Genomic DNA, 22,208 nt, shown 5'->3' on the forward strand with positions numbered 1-22,208 from the left:
TTGATTGCCTTGCGGAGGGAATAGCTACACTGTTTGTATTCGGTCATGTTTCCGGTCACCTTGCCCTGATTAAAAGCAGTGGTTCGCGCTTTCAGTTTCGCGGCAAATGCTGCCATCAATCCACGGTTTGGGAATGTTTTATTAGTTGCTGTGGGTACAACATCACCGATGCACTTGCTAATAAACTCGCTCACCGAATCAGCGTATTCGTCAATGTTGTTGTTAGACACAATGCGGAACATATCCCAATCCATGAGATCGAAGCAATCTTGAAGCGTGGAATCAGATTAGTCGGACCAGCGTTGAACAGACCTGAGCGCGGGAGTTCCTGTTTTAGTCTCTGTCTATAGGCAGGGAGGAACAAAATGGAGTCGTGGTCAGCTTTTCCGAAAGGAGGGGGGGGGGCCTTATATGCGTCGTGGAAGTTAGAATAACAATGATCTAGGGTTTTACCAGCCCTGGTAGCACAAACGATATGCTGATAGAATTTAGAGAGTCTTGTTTTCAGATTAGCCTTGTTAAAATCCCCAGCTACAATGAATGCAGCCTCAGGATATGTGGTTTCCAGTTTACATAGAGTCAAATGAAGTTTGTTTAGGGCCATCAATGTGTCTGCTTGGAGGGGAATATATGCGGCAGTGATTATAATCGAAGAGAATTCACTTGGTAGATAATGCGGTCGACATTTGATTGTAAGGAATTCTAAGTCAGGTGAACAGAAGGACTTGAGTTCCTGTATGTTGTTATGATCACACCATGTCTCATTAATCTTAAGGCATACCCCCCCCGCCCCTCTTCTTACCAGAAAGATGCTTGTTTCTGTCAGCGCGATGCGTGAAGAAACCAGGTGGCTGTACTGGCTCCGATAGAGTGTCTCGAGTGAGCCATGTTTCCGTGAAGCAAAGAATGTTACAGTCTCTTATGTCTCTCTGGAATGCTACCCTTGTTCGGATTTCATCAACCTTGTTGTCAAGAGACTGGACATTGGCGAGTAGTATGCTTGGGAGCGGTGCACCATGTGCCCGTCTCCAGAGGCTGACCAGAAGACGGCTTCGTCTGCCCCTTTCACGGCGTCGTTGTTTTGGTTCGCCGGCTGGGATCCGATCCATTGTACTGAGTGGTGGGCAAAACAGAGGATCCGCTTCGGGAAAGTCGTATTCCTGGTCGTAATGATGGTGAGTTGACGCTGCTCTTATATATCCAGTAGTTCCTCCCAACTGTATGTAATAAAACCTAAGATTACCTCGGGTATCAATGTAAGAAATAACACGAACAAAATACTGCATAGTTTCCTAGGAACGCAAAGCGAGGCGGCCATCTCTGTCGGCGCCCGAAGTGCACAATACTCTATTGTGTTAACAATAGAGTATTGGCTGATTTCCAGTTTAAGTTTAAAAATAATTTAAGATGAGTGATGAGAAATGCTTCATCCAACAAGTGTGGTATCTAACTGCACCCTCATATGTCATGTCTTGAAATATGCAGACAAGCGGAAAAAGTCAAATGTACATTGTAATACTTCTGACAGCCAACTTTCTAACTCCGCCAACAGATCCCAAGACTTTACCATAATCCCATAAGGCATGGATTGAGTCATTGTTAGTTTTACACTTAAGACATGACTCTGCCGTTGTGCTGTAGAATTAGTGAATTTCGCTGTGTAATAAATTCTATACTTTAGTTTATACTGGATTAGCTATGTTCCAACACGACCTCCATCTTGTGCCAACATCAGTTCCTTTTAAAATCTTGGTTCCAATAGTTAATTTTTTTCTGATTGTCAGTTGGGTAGGCTCTCTGCAAGGTTTTATATAGCTTACCTATCATATGAACATGCTTTTCTGACTCAAATAGGATTCCCTCAAGATTAGTCTGATGTCCAAAAGATTTCAAACCGAAGTTTCTTATCAAGAAATGATCTCCATTGGTCAGTCCAAAAAGTATTTTTAATTATTTCATGGAAATAAATGCATTGTACTAAGACATTTACAGTTTCTATTCATTTAGTTTTCCATGTGGACCAATCTATCAGTGAATTCTGAAAAGCTATCCAAGGATTGTTCCATAGGGGTGTGTTTTTAGGGAGTGATATTGGTTTTTGTATTTTCTTCCATATTGTTACAGTGTTCTGAACTATAAATTTGTTCATGTTCTTAGTAGTGTTCAACGGTATACCGATACCACAGTAATATCACTGTACCAAAATGTCATGACACCAACATTTTATACAGAACAAAAATATAAAAAAACGCAACATCTTAAGTGTTGAGCTGAAACAAAAGATCACAGAAATTTTCCGGACGCACAAAAAGCTTATTTCTCAAAAATGTGGTGCACAAATTTGTTTACATCCCTGTTAGTGAGCATTTCTCCTTTGTCCAGATAATCCATCCACCTGACAGGTGTGGCATATTAAGAAGCTGATTAAACAGCATGATCATTATAAAGGCGTACCTGGTGCTGGGGACAATCTAAAAGGCCACTCTAAAATGTGCAGTTTTGTCACAACACAAATGCCACAGATGTCTCAAGTTTTGAAGGAGCGTGCAATGGGTATGCTGAATGCAGGAATGTCTACCAGAGCTGTTGTCATATAATTTTATGTTAATTGCTCTACAATAACATTGTTTTTGAGAATTTGGCAGTACGTCCAACTGGCCTCACAACCCCAGACCACGTTTAACCACGCCAGCCCAGGACCTCCCATATCTGGCTTCCTCACCTGTGGGATTGTCTGAGACCAGCCACCTGGACAGCTGATGAAACTGTGGGTTTGTAGAACCAAAGAATTTCTGTACAAACTGTCAGAAACATTCCTGGGGAAAGCCATCTGCGTGCTCGTCATCCTCACCAGGGTTTTGACCTGAATACAGTTCGGCGTCATTACCAACTTCAGCGGGCAAATGTTCACCTTCGATGGCTACTGGCACGCTGGAGAAGTATGCTCTTCACAGATGAATCTCGCTTTCAACTGTACCGGGTAGATGGCAGACGACGTGTATGGCGTCGTGTGGGCAAGCGGTACGTTGATGTCAATGTTGTGAACAGAGTGCCTGTTGTGAAAAGAGTTGTGGTATGGGCAGGCATAAGCTACGGACAACGAACACAACTGCATTTTATTGACGGCAATTTAAATGCACAGATACCGTGACAAGATCCTGAGGCCCATTGTCGTGCCATTTATCCGCCTCCATCTCCTCATGTTTCAGCATGATAATGCCGAGCCCCATGTCACAAGAATCTGTACACAATTGCAGTTCTTCCATGGCCTGCAAACTCACCAGACATGTCACCCATTGAGCGTGTTTGGGTTGCTCTGGATTGACAAGTACGACAGCGTGTTCAAGTTCTTGCCAATATCCAGCAACTTCCCACAGTCTTTGAAAAGGAGTGGGACAACATTCCACAGACAACTATCAATTCTATGCGAAGGAGAGTTTCGCACTGCATGAGGCAAATGGTGGTCAAACCCAGATACTGACTGGTTTTCTGATCCACGCCCCTACCTTTCTTTTTCACGATATCTGTGACCAACAGATGCATATCTGTATTCCCAGTCATGTGAAATCCATAGATGTCGAAATAAGTAATAGATTTCAAATGACTCATTTCATTATATGAACTGTAACTTAGTCAAATCTTTGAAAATTTTTCATGTTGCTTTTATATTTTTGTTCAGAGTCTAAAAATTTCACAAACCATGTCGCGGGCCGTTTTAAATTAATCCCGGGTCGCTAATTATTGGTTTGATAACAAACAACGTTGTTCAGTCATGTTACCTAGCTAGCTAACAACCTGGTAACTTGACAGTAGGTCCAGGCAAATTTGATTGACACAGGAAAAAAAGGAAACGGGTCTGCTACTCATGAGGTGTGCTTCAAAAGGTAGGATTCATATAGGCCTAATGTAATGTAACTATAAAAGTTGTGAGAGAGGTGTGTGTGTTTGAGGGAGAAAGCGGGATTGTGTGAATGTCTGTTAACTGAAGAGTAAAGAAGGTGTCATGCAGTGTTTTCCCCTTACTACCACAATGACATGTAGATTCTCTCTCACACACACACACACACACACAGACAGAACAGTGTGAAGCTAAATTCAATGTGTTGTATTGAATAGAATTGTGAATTTCAGTGACCAGTTTGAGTAGCACATGTTCCCGTTTTAAGTATTTTTACTTAAGTACTTCACAACTACCACCTAGTACTTTGCCTACCTGGTTAAATAAATGTGAAATAAATAAATAAAACACCACTGCGCATTTCACCCAACCCCTCTAAATCAAAGAGGAGCGGAGGGCTGCCGTAAAAAAAAAGTTTAAATCGACGTCTTAGGCGGCTGGGGAACAGAGGGTTAACTGCCGTGCTCAGGGGCAGAACGACAGGTTTTTACCTTGTCAGCTCGGGGATTCGATCCAGCAACCTTCCAGGTTACTGGCCCAACGCTCCTACCGGCCGCTGGGAAAAGGGTGTATTCTTATTCATCAGGATGCCTACACCTCTGCTGTTACTACAGTACGTGGCAGCATAGTCCTCTCCACCCCAGCTCCTATTCGCTCCTACTCTCCTTTTTTTGAAAGGTAACTCTTGCAGGAAAGCCAGATCTGCTGACAATCCCTTTAGGTGTTCAAGAACCATGTAATACGTTGGATTTTGTTGGTCTTTACTTGTATAGAATCTAAGTGAACCTTGTCTGTTCCGTCTATCATTGAAGAACCAGAGAAAACATTCAGCAAACATGCTGTATGAGGAAGGTGGGCATTCCATGAAATGGGAGAGTCATAATATGAATACATAGTTAATGCATACATGACATATATAAAGCATGTGGGCTGAGAAGACATTTACCAAAAAATAACAAAAAAAAATCATTAAAAAGTGCTTTGTACTTTTGAGATGCTTTTAAGGGCCAACTCCTCTCCTAATGTACCAAAAGTCTGGAATATGTCATTGAATATACATTGGCGAAAGACTACCACTTAAGTATTGTGGCCAGTTTCTATTACCTTGTAAATTAAAAAATATATATATATAGTGGTCAGTGAGTGTCTACTTGGGGACAGTGGGATTCAGAGAGACTGAAGAGAGGTGAGTAGAGGCCTCACACACACCTAAGAGAAGCGTATGAATTGCTCTGTTGAATTGGCGCCTTTTCGTAGCCCATGTTGCTATAGTATGCTGCCCTACCAAGCAAAAAGGCAGTAACTGCTAAATTGGTCCAAAATTAGTTAGTCATTTTTGCTACATTAAATACATGCTTAAATCATGGCAAATAAAGTAACAGGGTTGACAATTGTCTTAAAATCAGACAAATTCCCTTGTGACAGAGAGAACGGAAGCTTGTTGTGTGCAACAGGTAGTGGCAATTGAATACAAAATTCATTGTTAAAACATTTCTCGCCTGTCTATCTAGTATCCATGGCTAACAGGGTTGAGGTGATATGCTCGAACCTGGTGAGTTTTCCACCACAAAACACCAGAAAATTGCCAAAAATAGTACAAACAACAAACCAGTTGGACCACCTGCTACTGTCCTCTCTTCCACTGACACACTGTTATGTTCAACTGTTTTCTTTCTCTTTCTGTTGTCTGATGCTCAAAGCGAGAGTGTGAAAACATTCTGGACAACCCCCTCCCTCTCCCACTGAGTATCGCCTGACACCAGACATCCATGGACGTTGAAAAATAGTTTCAATTTGGTCAGTCCGCCCTGGCCTTGATTTCAACGTCCACGGACGTTAGCCCAAACATAGATGTCCATGATTGGTGAGTGGTTCTGATTTGCTCCTATCATAGACGTCGATATTTCACAAGTGTGGACAGTAAAGTACCATACAGTAAAAAGTAGAGTATAGTTTAGTGCAGTACAGCACACTAGAGGAGAGTACAGTATAATGTACTGTAGTTCAATAACCAAAAGAGATGTCCAAAAGGCTCCTTAACAGCTTCTACCCCTAAGCCATAAGACCACCCGGACTATTTATGGCCACCCGGACTATTTGCATTAACCTCCCCTTGTTTTTAAACTGATACTACTCGCTGTTTGTCTATGCATAGTCACTTCAACCCTGCCTACATGTTACAAATTACCTCGACTAATCTGTACCCCCTGTATATAGCGTCATTGTTGTTTTATTTTTTTAAATTAAATACTTCGGTTTATTTAATAAACATTTTCTTACAAGTGCTTGTAAGTAAGCATTTCACGGGAAATGTCTACTACACCTATTGTATTCGGCGCATGTGACAAATAAAATTTGATTAGAATTCTGTCACCAAACTGCACTGTTCCAGTAAATGTGTTTTTGTGAAATGTTCTGTGTCAATTGTTCAAAGTAGTCATTGTGCATAGTTGTAAACTTTGAAATCAATGGTTTTTGTTTGGCATACATTTTGGGCAGTGGAGGCTGGTGGGAGGAGCTATAGGAGGATGGGTTTACTGTAATGGCTGGAATGGAATAAATGGAACGGTATCAAACCTATGGAAACCATGTTTCTCTGCATTCCATTTATTCCATTCCAGCCATTACAATGATCCTATACCTCCCAAACTCATCTGATTTTAAGGTGAAACTCTGAGACTCAGCAGAATTATGTTTCTGTGGAATTGCTCTACTGTGTAAAAGTCAAGGAATTTCACAGAGGCACTCTATGCTTTTGTTCAATGCTAAAGACAGCTGAAACCCAAATGATATTCTTGCTAAATTAAAGCAGAAGTGAGCCGACATATTCTGCACCTTTGGGTTAATTTGACTTTTTTCTCTATACCAGATCTGAATGTAATATGAGTCTACTATGCACCTCGAGAGAACCCCTGTGTTTCAGGTCCCAAAATACAACCTTAACTTCTGGCAATCACGTGCTGTTGGTCTCTCTTGCTAATTTGATTGACTATTTTTATGGTTGACTTCTGAGCACACGTTTCTCTCTTTGTTGTACTGACTGATAATGCACAGTACACTGTGTTCCCTTTGGTGCCCTGTTCTTTTGAATGTGGTTGTCTCACCTGAATGAGACTCAGTTGGCTCCTTAAATTGTCACTGTCAAGGGTTTCAAGTAAGTGGAACTCTAAGACAAACCAGACTGAACTTACTACGGCTAAACTACTGTCAAATGACTTCCAACATGTATCATCACTTATTGCACATGCTTTTGAAGTGGGGTGTGTTTGAGGCCTTTAATCCACTTATTTTCTTATTTATCTGTGACCAGACCTTAGCCGTCCTCCTTCTATCCTGTCTGTTCTGACACACAGGCCTTGTTTTTCAATGTGGGATGAAGTTGAAGGCCCCCGCCATCCGCCACAAATCAGTTGCCTCTGAGGAGGATGGCCAGACACTTAACAGGCTGAGTAATGTCATTAAAATATCTGATTGAAGGGGGAAATTCAGAAGAGAAACTCTAGTTCTTTTCTTGAGGATACAGGTCTCCAATTACAATACTTCTCACCTTCAGCATCCAAAAATGTTTCTATTGCTACCTCATAAAACACTGTTTCCACATCTTGAAATGAATTGCCCTTTTGCTGCATGAGTTGTGTATGGGAATTTATTTGACTGTAGGAATGAGGAGTCCTGTGGTGTATTCATTAAGCCGATTCTGTAGTAAAACGTTTTGCAACAGACATTGTTTATTCCAAATGGAAAACGTCTTGCAACGAAAACAAGAGTTTATTTTGGACAAATGTAGGTAGGTTCCTCCCGTTTATTTTCATGTGGTTCTTCCTAGAGTAAACCGTAAAAGGTTTCCATAGAAAAACCATTTAACAGACCAAACATTTTGCAACGAAATCCGACTAATGAATACACCCCTAGTTTATCTTGGGGATGCAAATTAATCCGCGAGTACAATGACAGCAATTGTCCATTTTGACAATGGCCTATTGAATTCCATTCCACGAGACACAATTGCTTTGGGTTGGGTTTATTTTGGTGTGGATTGTCTTACATTTTCTTTCGCAATAAAAGTTGTTTATTTGAGCAGGCGATAGAGGATGCATATCAGTGGCTTTAAAGATCTTGTCTCACTTCTCGAGACCGAATATATTACATGTAAACCCAGATCACGCAAATATTAGATTTGTGAAAAACAAGTGGTCATTTCCTATATCTTGTTGCATTTGATGAATGAGTTTCGTCTAGCTACATGATAATCGCGTGACAGTGACGCAAAAATATTTCGCAATGTATGGATTAGGTTAGCTAGCTAGAACTAGCTGTTTGCGTCCTAGCTAGTTAGTTAAACGAATTATCACTAGCTCACATTGGCTGAACTAGCTGCTTGTACAATTTGTAACCATAGTACTTTAGCTGGCCAAATGATGCTGGTTGATAGATGCTAGCTAACACTACATACCAAGCCAACTTTACGCTGAACAAACACTAACAGCACCGGCTAAAAGTGAACAGGCCTTGCTTTACTTTTTGACAATGATTTAGCTCGCTTGACACACTTTAGTTAGCTAACGTTACCTACCGGTGATTGACAGCAAGCTAAATATAGATACGCAATAAGAAGAGATTAGCTACTTAGCTAAAAGTCTCCCGTCCAGAAAGCTATTTAACATGTAGGTTGACTTACCCATTTATAATGTCCCTCTGTCAAAATTATGAAGATGAAAAACAAAAATAAATAGCTTCTTTCTGATAAGAGCCCCATCCCTCTACTCAAAGACTTCGGAGTGTTGCTTTTACTCCTCTACGGCATTGATGACTGGAGAACAACCCTTTGGCACATTGCTGCCACCACCAGGATTGGATAGCAACCTTCCGGTTATTAGTCCAACGCTCTAACCACTAGGCTACGCTGCCGCCCTCTTGACTTTGACCTCAGCCTGCAACTGCATCCCGCAATTCAGGGCGTCCCACTCGAGCATCCATTGGTTCCTTCATGAACCCCCCCAAGCGCAACATCTTCATGATTGTGTGACAATTTTGAATACCAGTCAAAAAAGGGAAATAAGTATTTGATTTTTTTCGCCCTGCCTACTGGAGTCGTCCTTGCTAGCTAGGATACCGGTAGACGGTGTCCTTCGCTCCTGCCTGCCCTCACAGTCATTACTAAAATTGCGGTAAAACAGTCCCCTACAGGCGGAGGCGACGGTCTTTCGGTAACCCCCGCCTTGCGAGTGCTAGTTAATTAGCTGGCTAGTTTGTTAGTGGCACTTTGTGCTAGATTACTAGTTAGTTAGCGAGCACAGTGTCACCCTCGCCTCCCGCCTGCTGTGTACCGGAGAAAACTGCGGGAAAACAGTGCCCAACAGGCGGAGCGACGGAGACTGTCTAGTACCGGTCGCCCCCGCCTCCTGATAGCTCAGCGGGACGCTGCGGCGACACTGTGTGCTAGCAAATGGTTTTGCGCCTGCTGTGTACCTTAATCCTCTTTAGGACTAGCATACTTCACTCCCACCCACTGAACACCTGCCGTCGTTAACAAAACACAATAACCGACAGCCGGGGGCTAAGGACACTGTCTAACCGTGTCGCCCCTTCTTCTGTGCGGTTTATAGCGGCTGGCATCCAACGTTATTGTGCATTAACGCCACCTACTGCACTGGAGCGCCTCTGCCTCCCATATGTCCTAACTTTAAAATAAATACAGTACCAGTCAAAAGTTTGGACAAACCTACTCATTCAAGGGTTTTTCTTTATTTTTACTATTTTCTACATGGTAGAATAATAGTGAAGACATCACAACTGTGAAATAACACATATGGTATCAAAAATGGTTGAACAAATCAAAATATATTTTATATTCTTCAAAGTAATAGTGCCCTGATGACAGCTTTGCACACTTTTGGCATTCTCTCAACCAGCTTAATGAGGAATGCTTTTCCAACAGTCTTGAAGTAGTTCCTACATATGCTGAGCATTTGTTGGCTGCTTTTCCTTCACTCTGTGGTGCAACTCATCCCAAACCCTCTTAAATGGGTTGAGGTCAGGTGATTGTGGAGGCCAGGTCATCTGATGCAGCACTCCATCACTCTCCTTCTTGGTCAAATAGCCGTTACACAGCCTGGAGAGTGTTTTGGGTCATTGTGCTGTTGAAAAACAAATTGCTAGTCCCACTTAGTGCAAACCAGATGGGATGGCATATCGCTGCAGAATGCTACGGTAACCATGCTGGTTAAGTGTGCCTTGAATTCCATATAAATCATAGACAGTGTCACCAGCAAGGCACCTCCACACCATCACACCTCCTCCTCCATTCTTCACGGTGGGAACCACATATGCTTCTCACAAAGACCTGGCGGTTGGAATCAAAAATCTCAAATTTGAACTCATCAGACAGATTTCCACCAGTCTAATGTCCATTGCTCGTGTTCCTTGGCCCAAGCAAGTTTCTTCTTCTTATTGGTGTCCTTTAGTAGTGGTTACTTTGCAGCAATTCGACCATAAAGGCCTGATTTACTCAGTCTCCTCTGAACAGTTGATGTTAAGATGTGTCTGTTTTTTGAACTCTGTAAAGCATTTATTTGGGCGACAATCTGAGGTGCAGTTAACTCGAATGAACTTATCCTCTGCAGCAGAGGTAACTCTGGGTCTTCCTTCTTCCTTTCCTGTGGCGGTCCTAATGAGAGCCAGTTTCATCATAGTGCTTGATGGTTTTTGAGACTGCACTTGAAGAAACTTTGAAAGTTCTTGACATTTTCCAGACTGACTGACCTTCATGCCTTAAAGTAATGATGGACTGTAATTTTTCTTTGCTTATTTGAGCTGTTCTTGCCATAATATGGACTTGGTCTTTTACCAAATAGGGCTATCTTTTGTATACCAACCCCAAGGCACGTCTGTTAATTGAAATGCATTCCAGGGACTACCTCATGAAGCTATCTGGTTGATAGAATGCCAAGAGTGTGCAAAGCTGTCGTCAAAGGGGGGCTACTTTGAAGAATCTCAAATATAAAATATACTGTATTTAGATTTGTTTAACACTTTTTTAGTAACTACATGATTCCATGTGTTATTTTATGGTTTTGATGTCTTCACTATTATTCTACAATGTAGAAAATAGTAAAAATAAAGTAAAACATTTACATAAGTATTCAGACCCGTTAACTCAATACTTTTTGAAGCACCTTTTGCAGCAATTACAGCCTCAAGTATTCTTGGGTATGACACTACAAGCTTAGTACACCTGGATTTGGGATAGTTTCTCCCATTATTCTCAGCAGATCCTCTCAAGCTCTGTCAGGTTAGATGGGGAGCGTTGCTACACAGCTATTTTCAGGTATCACCAGAGATGTTCGATCGGGTTCAAGTCCGTACTCTGGTTGGGTCACTCAAGGACATTCAGAGCCTTGTCCAGAAGGACTCCTGTGTTGTCTTGGCTGTGTGCTTAGGGTTGTTGTCCTGTTGGAAAGGGAACTTTCATCCCAGTCTGAGGAACTGAGTGCTACGGAGCAGGTTTTCATCAAGGATGTCTCTGTACTTCGCTCTGTTCATCTTTGCCTCTATCCTGACGAGTCTCCCAGTCCCTGCAGCTGAAAAACATCCCCACATCATGATACTGCCACCACCGTGCTTCACGTATTGATGGTGCATTCAGGCCAAAGAGTTTAATCTTGGTTTCATCAGACCAGAGAATCTTGTTTCTCATTGTTTGAGAGACGTTGGGTGCCTTTTGGCAAACTCCAAGCGTGCTGTAATGTGCCTTTTACTGAGGAGTGGCTTCCGTCTGGCCACTCTACCATAAAGGCTTCTAAAATCTTTTGATTTAGAAGACATTCTAAGGTTTGCGTAATTCACAGCTAAAGTTGCCAAATCACTCTGAATCTAGCATATAGGACCTGTTTCTAATTAGATCTTTAATGCGCACTTGGTCTGGAATGGGAAAAATATCCTTTCTATTTTATTCAGCTAAGTTCAACTATATTCTTCTTAGTATAAAATCATATAATATAAAATAATGGTAGGCATTATAAGCACATCTTGTCTGACAAATGAACAAGCCTAAAGCCTCTGGCATGGCGCATACAGTAGGCCAACTCATATTCTGTTCTTCTGAAAATCCATTTTCTTCATATCATAATGTTTATTTAGACCTGCCTATTTAGTGACCTGCCTACCTGCCTATTTAGACCTGCCTAAAATAAATAATACATTTATTGTGATGGTGTAGGCAAGTGGTCACCAACTGGTTGATCCCGATAGACTGATCGATCTTCAAGGCATTCCTAGTCAATCACCAAACATTTCTACAGAAAAGCCTTAATAAATATATTTTTATGTTGTGCTTTTGGCAGTACTTAAATCAGAAGCCCTGCGCACCGGGTAGGCAAGTGTTCCCATTTTGAACCATTTCATTTGTCTGAAAAGACAAACCTTGCCTACCAGGTGGACCTGGTAGATCTGTAACTAAATCGAGACTGTCAGAAAATCCAGCAAAGAGCTGGTGTTTTTATCAGTGAGTTCATGTTTAAGTTTTTAATTCAGCACTGTCAATGTTTTTATTCAATACCATTACAAAACATGAAACGTGCTCCCCCCCTCTGGTCAGCCTCACCAGAGGAAGGGAAGGAAAGAGCAGGGACCGTGAGAAGCGGACTCTCTGTTGCTCTCGCCCTCCCGCTGCTGAGATTAATGCAGGGTTCAATACAACTGGGTACTTGTAAATCTTTGACTTCCGACTTCAGTGTGTTCAAGACAACTGGGAATGAGTGGAGGCCTGGAGATGCTAAATGTGTTTATGTTAATTAACAGTCAATTACCGTGAGACCGGCAGTCTTTTACATGACAATAACCAGCTGACAAAATGGCATGACTGCCACAGCCCTAGGTGCAACTCGTTATTAGGAAGGTGTCTTAATGTTTTGTACGTCCCGAATTGCAGGCTGCAATTGCACCTTTCTCACGTTGACACACAAAACATTCAACCCTGGACTCTTCAGGTCTTCATTACAGTAACGTTAATTGTATTTTTTGTTTTGTTTTGTTACATGAGATCCTTAATAATCGTGTTTGTTTTTCATTCTGTTTTATTTAGCTGAACAATCAGATTGTCAGTTGAACAGTTCAAATATGTAAATAGGTCTTTAAAAAACACGCCAAATAGTTAAATATAAATACGTTTAATTCATTTTCACTTTGAAAGGAAATAATTACAGTTCATCAATAACTGCATATTTATATATAAAGTGGCAAGACCATCTAGATGAGGAATGTTGATAGGATTATTTATAGGTGGCCAAATTGAATATATTGTACACAACATCATTTCATACTTATCTATACATGTACCTCTGTCAAACACCAGGCTCTCAAATGACAAGTAGCTATTTAATATGTTCATTTAAAACTAAGAAAGAGATTCATTTTGAAAGTTTGAGCACCTGCAAGAGTGCAAGACTTTAAAGCTGTGAGAAAATTTAAAGTTGTAGTGTTAGAACGAAAGGCCTTACTGTACAAAACAATAATAAGCAACACAGATGTCCTAATGTTGATGCAGTTACAATGGGTCACCAACAGGGGCCAGTGTCTCTCCCATCTGGCCATATGATGAAAGTTATAAAGCCTTCAGCAAAGTCATCAATAGCAATATTTGCCACAGAGGTGTACTCAACAACCGCTTCTTTAGGAAGAGTCCTGTAAGGTTTCAGAAGTTCCTCCATCAACACCCTCCATGGACCAGCCACCATTAGACTCCGATGAGGGCCTCCTCCTTCCCACTTCCGACACTTAACGTTCAGCAACATTTGACTCTACAGGTCTCAAACTGTAGGTTCCACACAGAAGAGCTCAGACGTCCAACTATTGTTCTAACAGTTCCATCCCTTTAGATGTGGGAGCGAAATAACCAATACTATATACTCAATACACCAATACTGTATCAGTGCCATCTTCTAGTACATGTACCGTTTATATGTTGGCAAGTAAAGGGTGCGCCGGCATATAAGTGTTTTTACATTTCTTTCACAAGGAGCATCTGATCTCAAGGATTGAAGGATACGCTATTTTGTCTAGTAATATTGTTTCTCCACTTTCGCATCACAACATTGCTTTGTGCAACATGACACCTATGGGTTTCTGATATGGGCTACAGCATCTGAAAGTATAGGCCTAAGGTATTCTCTTGCTCTTTTTCACCCAATGGAGTTAAACACCAAGAGCCTCGTTTCTGTCTCATCTCATCAAACTATCAGCTCAGACTCCATTTGAAATGGACAATTTTTTGGAATGAGGAGACTTTCGCAGCACTGTACCATACTACAAGTGGCGAACAATAGAAAGCACACACACTTGGCTCATTTAAGGCAGGGATAAATACATTGCAAAGCAGTCCATGATACCGCTACCCTTGCTAAACAAAGACATTATGTCTTCTCTCAGTGGGATAGAGAGCCTTATTACCCGGTGTCTCTTTTCATCCACAGTGGGAGGTAGGGGATAACAGGCCTCAGTTTGGGCCTAGGTATTCTGTGTTCTCTGCGGCCGGGATGTGTCCGTTGGCATGGGTCTTGACGGAAGGGGTGAAGTCCTGCTGGTAGTCTGGGTTATCTATACTGTTCGGGGGTTGGTATTTCTGGACGCAGTGGAGACCGCCATTGGAAGTGGGGGAGAGGCCATTGGAGCTCGGGGAGGAGAGCCCATTGAACATGGAGAAAAGGCTGTTGGCGGTGGTGGTGAGGCCACTAGAGGTGATGGGGGAGATGCCATTGGAGGTGGTGGGGGAGAGGAGAGAGGGCTGGAGAGTGTTGAGGTACTCAGGCCCCACTGCCTCGTTCTTATAGCAGTTCAGGTACTCTGTCTCTGTGTCGTCTGAGGAGATGGTGGGGAGGAGTGTGCGAGGGGGACCGGGGTGCTGGTATACAGGGTTCATCATGTCCGACACACCATTCTGGTTCATGTAGTCTGTTGAAGCGAAATAACAGAAATTAGTTATGACAGCAGGTAAACAACCACTCTAGGTACTAAGTGAAGACATTTTATTAAACTGTTCGATTTTAGTTTTCTAAACAATGACTGAGACGCTAGCAGAGGTCCTTCTTCTTTTCAAAATAAAACCATTTCTGGTAGGAAAACTTCACAATGTATCACTATTTCTTGGGAAGTGAGCCATGTTCTCGTGTTAAGACCCTTTGGGAGGTCAAGGGGCACACTCGCCTGGAGCTGGCTGGAAGGCGTTGTCCAAGAACCTGTCTGTGGGGTCAGCAATGTACCGAAGAACCATGCTTCCTTCTCTGACAGGGAACCCATTCTAGGGAGAATAAAATCGTTGTTAGCCCAAAACCACACCTTAACTGCAAAGTATCATATGAGTTAGAGATGAGAGCTGTTGTTCCATACTGTGAAAGACTCTGTGTCAATGCTACAAAGTTTGCTTTTCAATTAACCTCAATGTTACATTTGTGATGTGTGTCTCTCTTACCTCATTTCTGCTGTGGCACAATCCAATGCTGCTGTTCAATGTGCTGTTTTGGCTCTGAAACACAGATTTACACCCGAGTCAAAAATTACATTCCAACACATATGATAAAACACCACAAAAACACAAATAAATATCCACATTTCTGTAGACCTACTTCTACTAAGTTCTTGTTGGTTGAATTCTTTACAGTAATGTTTCAAAAGGTCAAAACCTTTTAATTTCATTACTGTGTATGAAGAAGAAGGTGAAATAAAAGCGACCACAATGAATAAAAAGAGTGACAAAACAGCTCATCGAAATGTAATTGTTTTCGAGAGGCTGAATAAGAGGAAATTAAAACAAGTTAAGCAGGGAACCATCTGCCAAAGACTACGGTCCAAGTCCATAAAAGGCTGTATAGTGTACCAAACGCTTCTATTATATAAGCAGGTTCCTCCACTTGTATTCTGGCAGAAAAATATTTAACAAGTAGTGCTGCCTGCCTGCGAAGGTAATCAAAATTGAAAGCTTATGGAGTAACCAGCCGGCTTTCTGTGGCAGGCATACAGCCCGGGTAGCCAACACTGGACCTCTTGGAGTTGAGTCTGAAGAGAACAGAGGAGGAGAGAGAGAGAGTAAGAAAGAGTTATAGAGAGAGAGAGAGAGGATTTCTCCTAATCCCAATGCAATCAATCAAGGGGCACATGGGAGGAAGCGGGGGTGAGGGAGTAGTGGGGGAGTAGGGGGTCAGAACAAGGACAGGGGAAGAAGAAGAGTCCCCCTGATGACATTTTAACGGGAACAGGAAGTGGGCGATTGAGGCCTGTCTTGTTCAAGCCAGGTATGACACGGTATAAACGCCCACGTAAATTCAATTTACTCTTTCCTCCTCGGCCGACATAAACCAAGATTCAATTTCACTACGATTGCAAAAGGGGCTAACTAAGAACTTGAACTGGGATACGTACTATCACCATGACCTGACCTAATTTAATCTTGTTAAGTACAGGATCAATAAATAAATAAGAGATTGTTCTAGCATTTGAGTAAAACAATTGGCCACAAGGATTGTTGGTTCTAATACAAGGTGTAGTAGGGAAACCTAAATTGCCTCCAGTAGTCTAAATTGCCCAATAAATGTAAATTTCACCTTGTCAAACTGTGAACTCAGTGGAGGTGGATACCAAAATTCTGCAGACCCCTTCTTTGTAAAACAACAGAAAAGAGCTGTGAGCATAAAAAGTTAGATGGAATTCCTTTTCTTTGATTCACTGCAATGATGCATTTAATCCAGTTTCTTCCAAACTCTTCTCTGTGTTAGAAATAAGTGTAGAGGAATAGAGCCAGTGGCTGTTGGATGGTGGAAACCTTTTCTTTGGGCTGGTTTTCTGGATACAGATTCAGCCTTCTCCTGGACTAATCCCCATTGAACATGCTTTTTAGTCTAGGAGTAGACTATTCCTGAGAAATAGTATCCCTCTGTCAATTTGAGCCTCGTCTCCAGGCTCAAATTGCTGGTGCATAGAGCCTGGTAACAACTTGAAAGGGGTGTGGTGAATTAGCTGTATTAGATGGGACTTTGAAAAATGGTGAAAATCGTCAATCAAAATAAATGTTAAATCCCATTGACCATATTATTTTTGGGAAGCCCAACTGATTCTGGGTTCGGGCATATACAGTTTGTATTTGAAAACGATTTATTGAAGATGTTTACTTTCAGATTTTCCAAACTCACATAAACCTTGTTTAAATCACTTGTGCTGCTCACACCTTGAAGTCCACAATGTAGTGGGGAGGTTTCTGAGGGTTATGCTAGATGGTGATTGAATGAGAGATCAGCCAATTAAAACGGGCAGTTGCTTTGTCCGCTCCTTCCATAGACTTCCAGTCAAGTACCGTTCTGAGGCACTGGGAAACCAGACGGTTCGACAGACAGAGCCGGCTAGTGGACGAGATTACAAAGCGGTACATTATGGCTAGCCTAGTGGATGTGTTATTTTACCATAGAGTGTAGGAGCTGGGTACGGGAGGTACTGGGGCTGGAGAAGAAGCTGTGTTGAGGTACCAAGTACTCATCTGCGTCCACAGCTTCCTCCATGTCCTCTCCACTGATTAGGCTCTGGTAGAACTTGGTGTCTGTGGGACTTGGGAGGTGCATTCGGTCGTCACCCTGGAAGAGACACACGCATCAGCACCCAAAGACCAGTCCGAAAGAATTATAGAGTAGGTACGTGTTTTGTTCACTAAACTTACAGTGGCTGAGTGAGTTTAATCGGTTTGTGTGGTCTGTGACTCCACAGTAATTCATGACAATGAGTTACACCGCTCACCTGGATGACAAGGTAACGTGGGGGATCCCGCGCCATCTTGGAAAACTCAGCTATCAGCTCCCGGAAACGAGGCCTGCTGTCTGCGTCGATCATCCAGCATTTGACCATGATCATGTAAACGTCTATGGTACAGATGGGGGGCTGGGGCAGCCGCTCCCCTTTCTCCAGCACCCCTGCTATCTCATTGGCTGGGATGCCGTCATAGGGCTTGGTCCCAAACGTCATCAGCTCCCACGCGGTCACACCTAAACAGAGGTACAGTGAAATAGATCAGAGGCACAGTCAATTACCTAATCTCAGTTAAAAGCGTTCATTACTGTCACAATGAACCGTTTTAACATGTGGGAATTGGCCTGTTTGGGTAGGGCTAAATTGAAATGTTTCTTACAGAAGAAATATGAAAAGCATATGCATAACCGTGGTAGCAAATGAAAGGGAACAGTTTGGAGATGATGGGACAATTACTACACCAAAGGTGAGGACACAACAGGTTCACCTGACACAAGACTGAATCCAAACATTTCACTGTTGATTTTATGTGCATTCTACATTTACTGTACTTTTCGCCGCATTTGTTGATATCAAAATCAGAAAATACTCTGGATACATTCAGTACCATGATAAGAATATTCCTGTAAATGTGAGGTAGGTGCAACATAAGACAGAAACATGACGAGGGTTTGACTGAGAGGAATTAACTGGTGTCTCCAAGTGGCCACACACTTCTCTAAAGTGCACATTGTTCCTAAGTCATTTCAACCCACTTTTATGACTCAAAGAAGAGTCTTCAACTATAAAGTGCTTTTTTGAGCTCTCTCAGCTGTGCCGTTGAGGAACTAGAGCAAGCACACTTGTAGATGTTTTGTTTGGAACGCAACCCTGCATCCCCGCCTTCACACAATTACTGTTGTTGTTTACGCAATCCAAAAATGGCGTCATTCATAGCATGTTACTGTACACCCACTGCATTCCAATTTATGCGTTTGTCAGTGCACAAACCTGACATTTTCAACCCGTATAGAGGTACGAGTGTAAAGGGCTACTTATAGTGGCATAGAAACAATCCCAGTTAAAGTTAAATAACTAGGGAACATTACTTTGTTTTTAGTCCAGAAAAGCTGTTAGGCAGAAACCAACAATGTCAAGTTACTTTCTAAAAAAAAACACAGTCAACATCAGTGAGTTGGATGTGTCCTTAAGAGTGGGAGTTGCCAGGTTCCGTTGGTGTTGGATCAGTTTGAAAGAGAAGAGGAGGACCAGGAAAAGGAAAAGAGGAGAGGAGGATAGAAAGAGGGGCTTAGGAGGGCTGGTGGGTGGTGCTGCCAGGGTCTGCTGATGTCTTTGCCTTGTAGAGTAGAAGACACAACTTCAGAGAACCGGATCTGGAGACCGGCCCACAGAGCAGAGTGTGTGTGTGCGTGCATGCATCCAAACTGTGTGTCCAAACCAGCGGTGGTGTGTGTTAGGGACATTGGTTTGAGGTGGAGGATTCAACACTGTAAGATATCGGACCTCCCGGACCTGCCGGTGTAAAGTTAGATCAGCGATACCAGATACCCGTTTCTCTAATCTCCCAGATACTCAAAAACCCAATACTCCTATCTGGACCTGATTTGAACAGTTCTGATTAAGTACATGATCCAGAAATAATATTTATGCATCTGGATTTACACAAGCACTGTGGTTAATTCCAGCATTGACATGCATTGCTGTACATCCAGTTTTGATATATGTATGTTAAATGGATTTGTGCATTAATCCTATTAAATCGTGTGGTTATGTGGGTTCCTGACCATAGCTCCAAACATCACTCTGATGTGTGTATTTCCTGTGGAGGATGGACTCCAGTGCCATCCATTTGATTGGTACCTGCAGAGAGAGGGCTCTTATGAGTTAGGGTTCACAAACTGAGGTAGTTCTTCCAGATGACCAAGACAACATTAGGTATGTAAGTAAAGTATAGCAACTGTGTTATCGATAGACTATATTAGGTCGGAATGGAAATAGTAAAATAAATCACCATCGTACAGAAAATAAATAAAAAAACGGGACCATAATATTATATTTACTTGGCAAAAAAAAACGTGTTCCTTGCGTTACATTTCTTCACAGTAATTCAATTCAATCAGTAATGAGGGGAATGAGGAGCAGACCTTTCCTCCGTCTGCGTGGTACTCCTTCTCGTCAGCGTTGAGGAGTTTGGCCAGGCCAAAGTCCGTGATCTTGACATGCTGAGGGGTCTTCACCAGGACGTTCCTCGCTGCCAGGTCACGGTGCACCAGGTGACGCTCCTCCAGGTAGCTCATCCCCTGAGGCCAACCACAGGTCAAAAGATCAAATGAGGAGGTAAAAGCGAATGAGTGAGTCTATGATGGCCATACATGGGCCCTGTTTTAGAGCATTCTAACTGTATTCAAACAGAGCGATAGGGCTACAGCACTTTATAGTGACTCATTGTATTATTGTTTTAAAAAGGTCAACAAGATGTCAAGTGAACGTTGAACTGTAGGTGTCTATAGGAGTGTATGGACATACACTCCTGACAAGGTACAAATCTGTCGTTCTGCCCCTGAACAGGCAGTTAACCCACTGTTCCTAGGCCGTCATTGAAAATAAGAATTTGTTCTTAACTGACTTGCCTAGTTAAATAAAGGTAAAATAAAAAATACACGGCCTTTCCGGACTTTCCACTGACTCACTGTTTGATTAAGTTTTAATCCACTACACAGTGACTCATGGGTAGTCTTAAAGGGCCAGAGTTTTGGTCAAGTCACATGGTTAGGAAAGAGGTCCGTGCCTTATCATAGTCTGGGTGCCACGTTCCAGTTTCGCCATTTATGCCTAACCCCGTCATGATCGTTGTGTGACAAGACAGCAACAAGTTTTCTAAATCAAACACAGACTGACACCAGATCTGTATAATTATGCTGCAGAGCATGACAGACGACTTCAGGACAGGAAGTGCACCCAGCATTTTGTGGTTTGAAATTCCAAATGTAGCCGTAACAAGAGTAAAAAAAAGAATATGAATTTTCACAAACAGACTTTTCTTTTGGTTAGTTGGAAAAACAACAGCGTCTTGGAAATTCACTACATTGAATGAACTGCCCGGTCGCTTAAATGCACCCGTCTTACCTTGGCGATCTGCACACACCAGTTGAGGAGGTACTGGGATCCGATGTTGTCCTTGTTCTCCTTGACGTAGTCCAGCAGACAGCCGTAGGGCATGAGCTGGGTGACCAGCTGCACTGTGGAGGTCAGGCAGATGCCCAGCAGACGACACACATGGGGGTTGTCCACGCTGGCCATCACATAGGCCTCCTATAGTCGGTTAGATATAGTACCAACATTTATTCCAGGGCAGTATAGTACAGTATACCGCCTTTAGGGCTAGTGATGCTGGCATCATTCTAGTGTGCGCTCATAAAACTCAATAATGATATCTAAACATGAACCATTTCAACAACTGACAGCTTGAAAACAATGTACGCTTATGAGCCAGATACGTAAACGTGCAAGACCTTTTCTTTAAGAAAGCTCTTGACCTTCGTGGTAAGAGGTCAAGAGAAACATCACTGCAAAAACCTCAGCTGTCCATGCACTCTAAATCCTGAAACGGAATATTCACAGGACCGTGCCAGACCTGGGCTCAAATCACAATTGATATCTTTCAAATACTTAGGGTGTTTGATTGAGCCTGTCTGGAGTGCTAGATCGGTGGGGCATGAAGTTGGACTATTCTATTGGTTCCACTGCGCCAGGAAAGCTCAATCAAGTGCAGCCAGCCAGCCAAAGTATTTCCGAATACTTTATGAACCCAGGTCTGGACTGTGTTTTTTTTTTAACTGCGGTTACTGGAAAAGATTTTAGATTTCATTCCAGAAAACCTTAACCTTGAATTAGTATCCTCCTCCCACTCCCCAACCCTAGTCCAAACCTTCTCAATGAGTTAATCTCATTTCCGACGCTCCCACTGAGAAAATGACTTCTAGAAACCTGACACCATTTCCCATTTTCTAACTAAATGGTGTCATTATTTCAGCTTCTTCCTGAATTGATGAGCATGTGCTTGGAATTAGTGTCCAGTGACATGCAATAGTGGCTGTATAGGCTTCTCAATAACATATTATGCTGCTAAATTAGGTCAAAAAAACAAATTTGCCAACGAATGTTTCGTTTGAAAGTGCTTGTACAGTGTGGTATGTATGGGTAACCATCAATGAATGTATGATACCATACTGTGCTTAATAGAATGCCTTTATATTCGGAAGATACCAGTTCTAACTCCCATGAACAAACATCTTTAAGCAAGGATGCCAACCCTGGGCCTTGAGGGCCGAAACATTTCTGGATTGTGTTTCTACCAGCCTTGTCTAAGAGTGAAGTGACATAGAGTGATATAACTCACGTCCAAGATCTCCCTGTTGGCTTTAGGTGATGTGGCCTCTCTTAAAACCTTAATGGCCACAGGAATCTTCACGTCCTCTCCTTCAGGGACCCACAGACCCTGCACGACACAGACACACACACACACACA

The 22,208-nt window shown here is 42.3% G+C and overlaps 2 protein-coding genes across 3 annotated transcripts in view; both read right to left on the reverse strand.

The window, feature by feature from the left end:
- Positions 1-9,429, reverse strand: part of LOC135558867 (NPC intracellular cholesterol transporter 1-like) — a 28,893-nt gene extending 19,464 nt beyond the window's left edge. The window contains exon 1 of one of the 2 annotated variants that reach the window (XM_064993053.1): positions 9,368-9,429. In XM_064993053.1, the coding sequence (XP_064849125.1) occupies positions 9,368-9,391 (24 nt within the window). In that variant the 5' untranslated portion in view covers positions 9,392-9,429. Of the gene's footprint in view, positions 1-8,576; positions 8,752-9,367 lie in introns of those variants that run through there. The other variant, XM_064993052.1, reaches the window with a different exon arrangement.
- Positions 9,430-13,049: 3,620 nt separating this feature from the next.
- Positions 13,050-22,208, reverse strand: part of LOC135558868 (epidermal growth factor receptor-like) — a 60,164-nt gene continuing 51,005 nt past the window's right edge. The window contains exons 19-27 of the mRNA XM_064993054.1: positions 22,080-22,178; positions 20,807-20,992; positions 19,825-19,980; positions 19,465-19,540; positions 17,672-17,916; positions 17,344-17,511; positions 15,363-15,416; positions 15,098-15,191; positions 13,050-14,845 (exon numbers count right to left, since the gene is read on the reverse strand). Coding sequence (XP_064849126.1) covers positions 14,391-14,845; positions 15,098-15,191; positions 15,363-15,416; positions 17,344-17,511; positions 17,672-17,916; positions 19,465-19,540; positions 19,825-19,980; positions 20,807-20,992; positions 22,080-22,178 — 1,533 coding nt within the window. The 3' untranslated portion in view covers positions 13,050-14,390. The remainder of the gene's footprint in view (positions 14,846-15,097; positions 15,192-15,362; positions 15,417-17,343; positions 17,512-17,671; positions 17,917-19,464; positions 19,541-19,824; positions 19,981-20,806; positions 20,993-22,079; positions 22,179-22,208) is intronic.

The sequence above is a fragment of the Oncorhynchus masou genome, chromosome 17 (assembly GCF_036934945.1).
Source record: "Oncorhynchus masou masou isolate Uvic2021 chromosome 17, UVic_Omas_1.1, whole genome shotgun sequence".
NCBI classification, from domain to species: domain Eukaryota; kingdom Metazoa; phylum Chordata; class Actinopteri; order Salmoniformes; family Salmonidae; genus Oncorhynchus; species Oncorhynchus masou.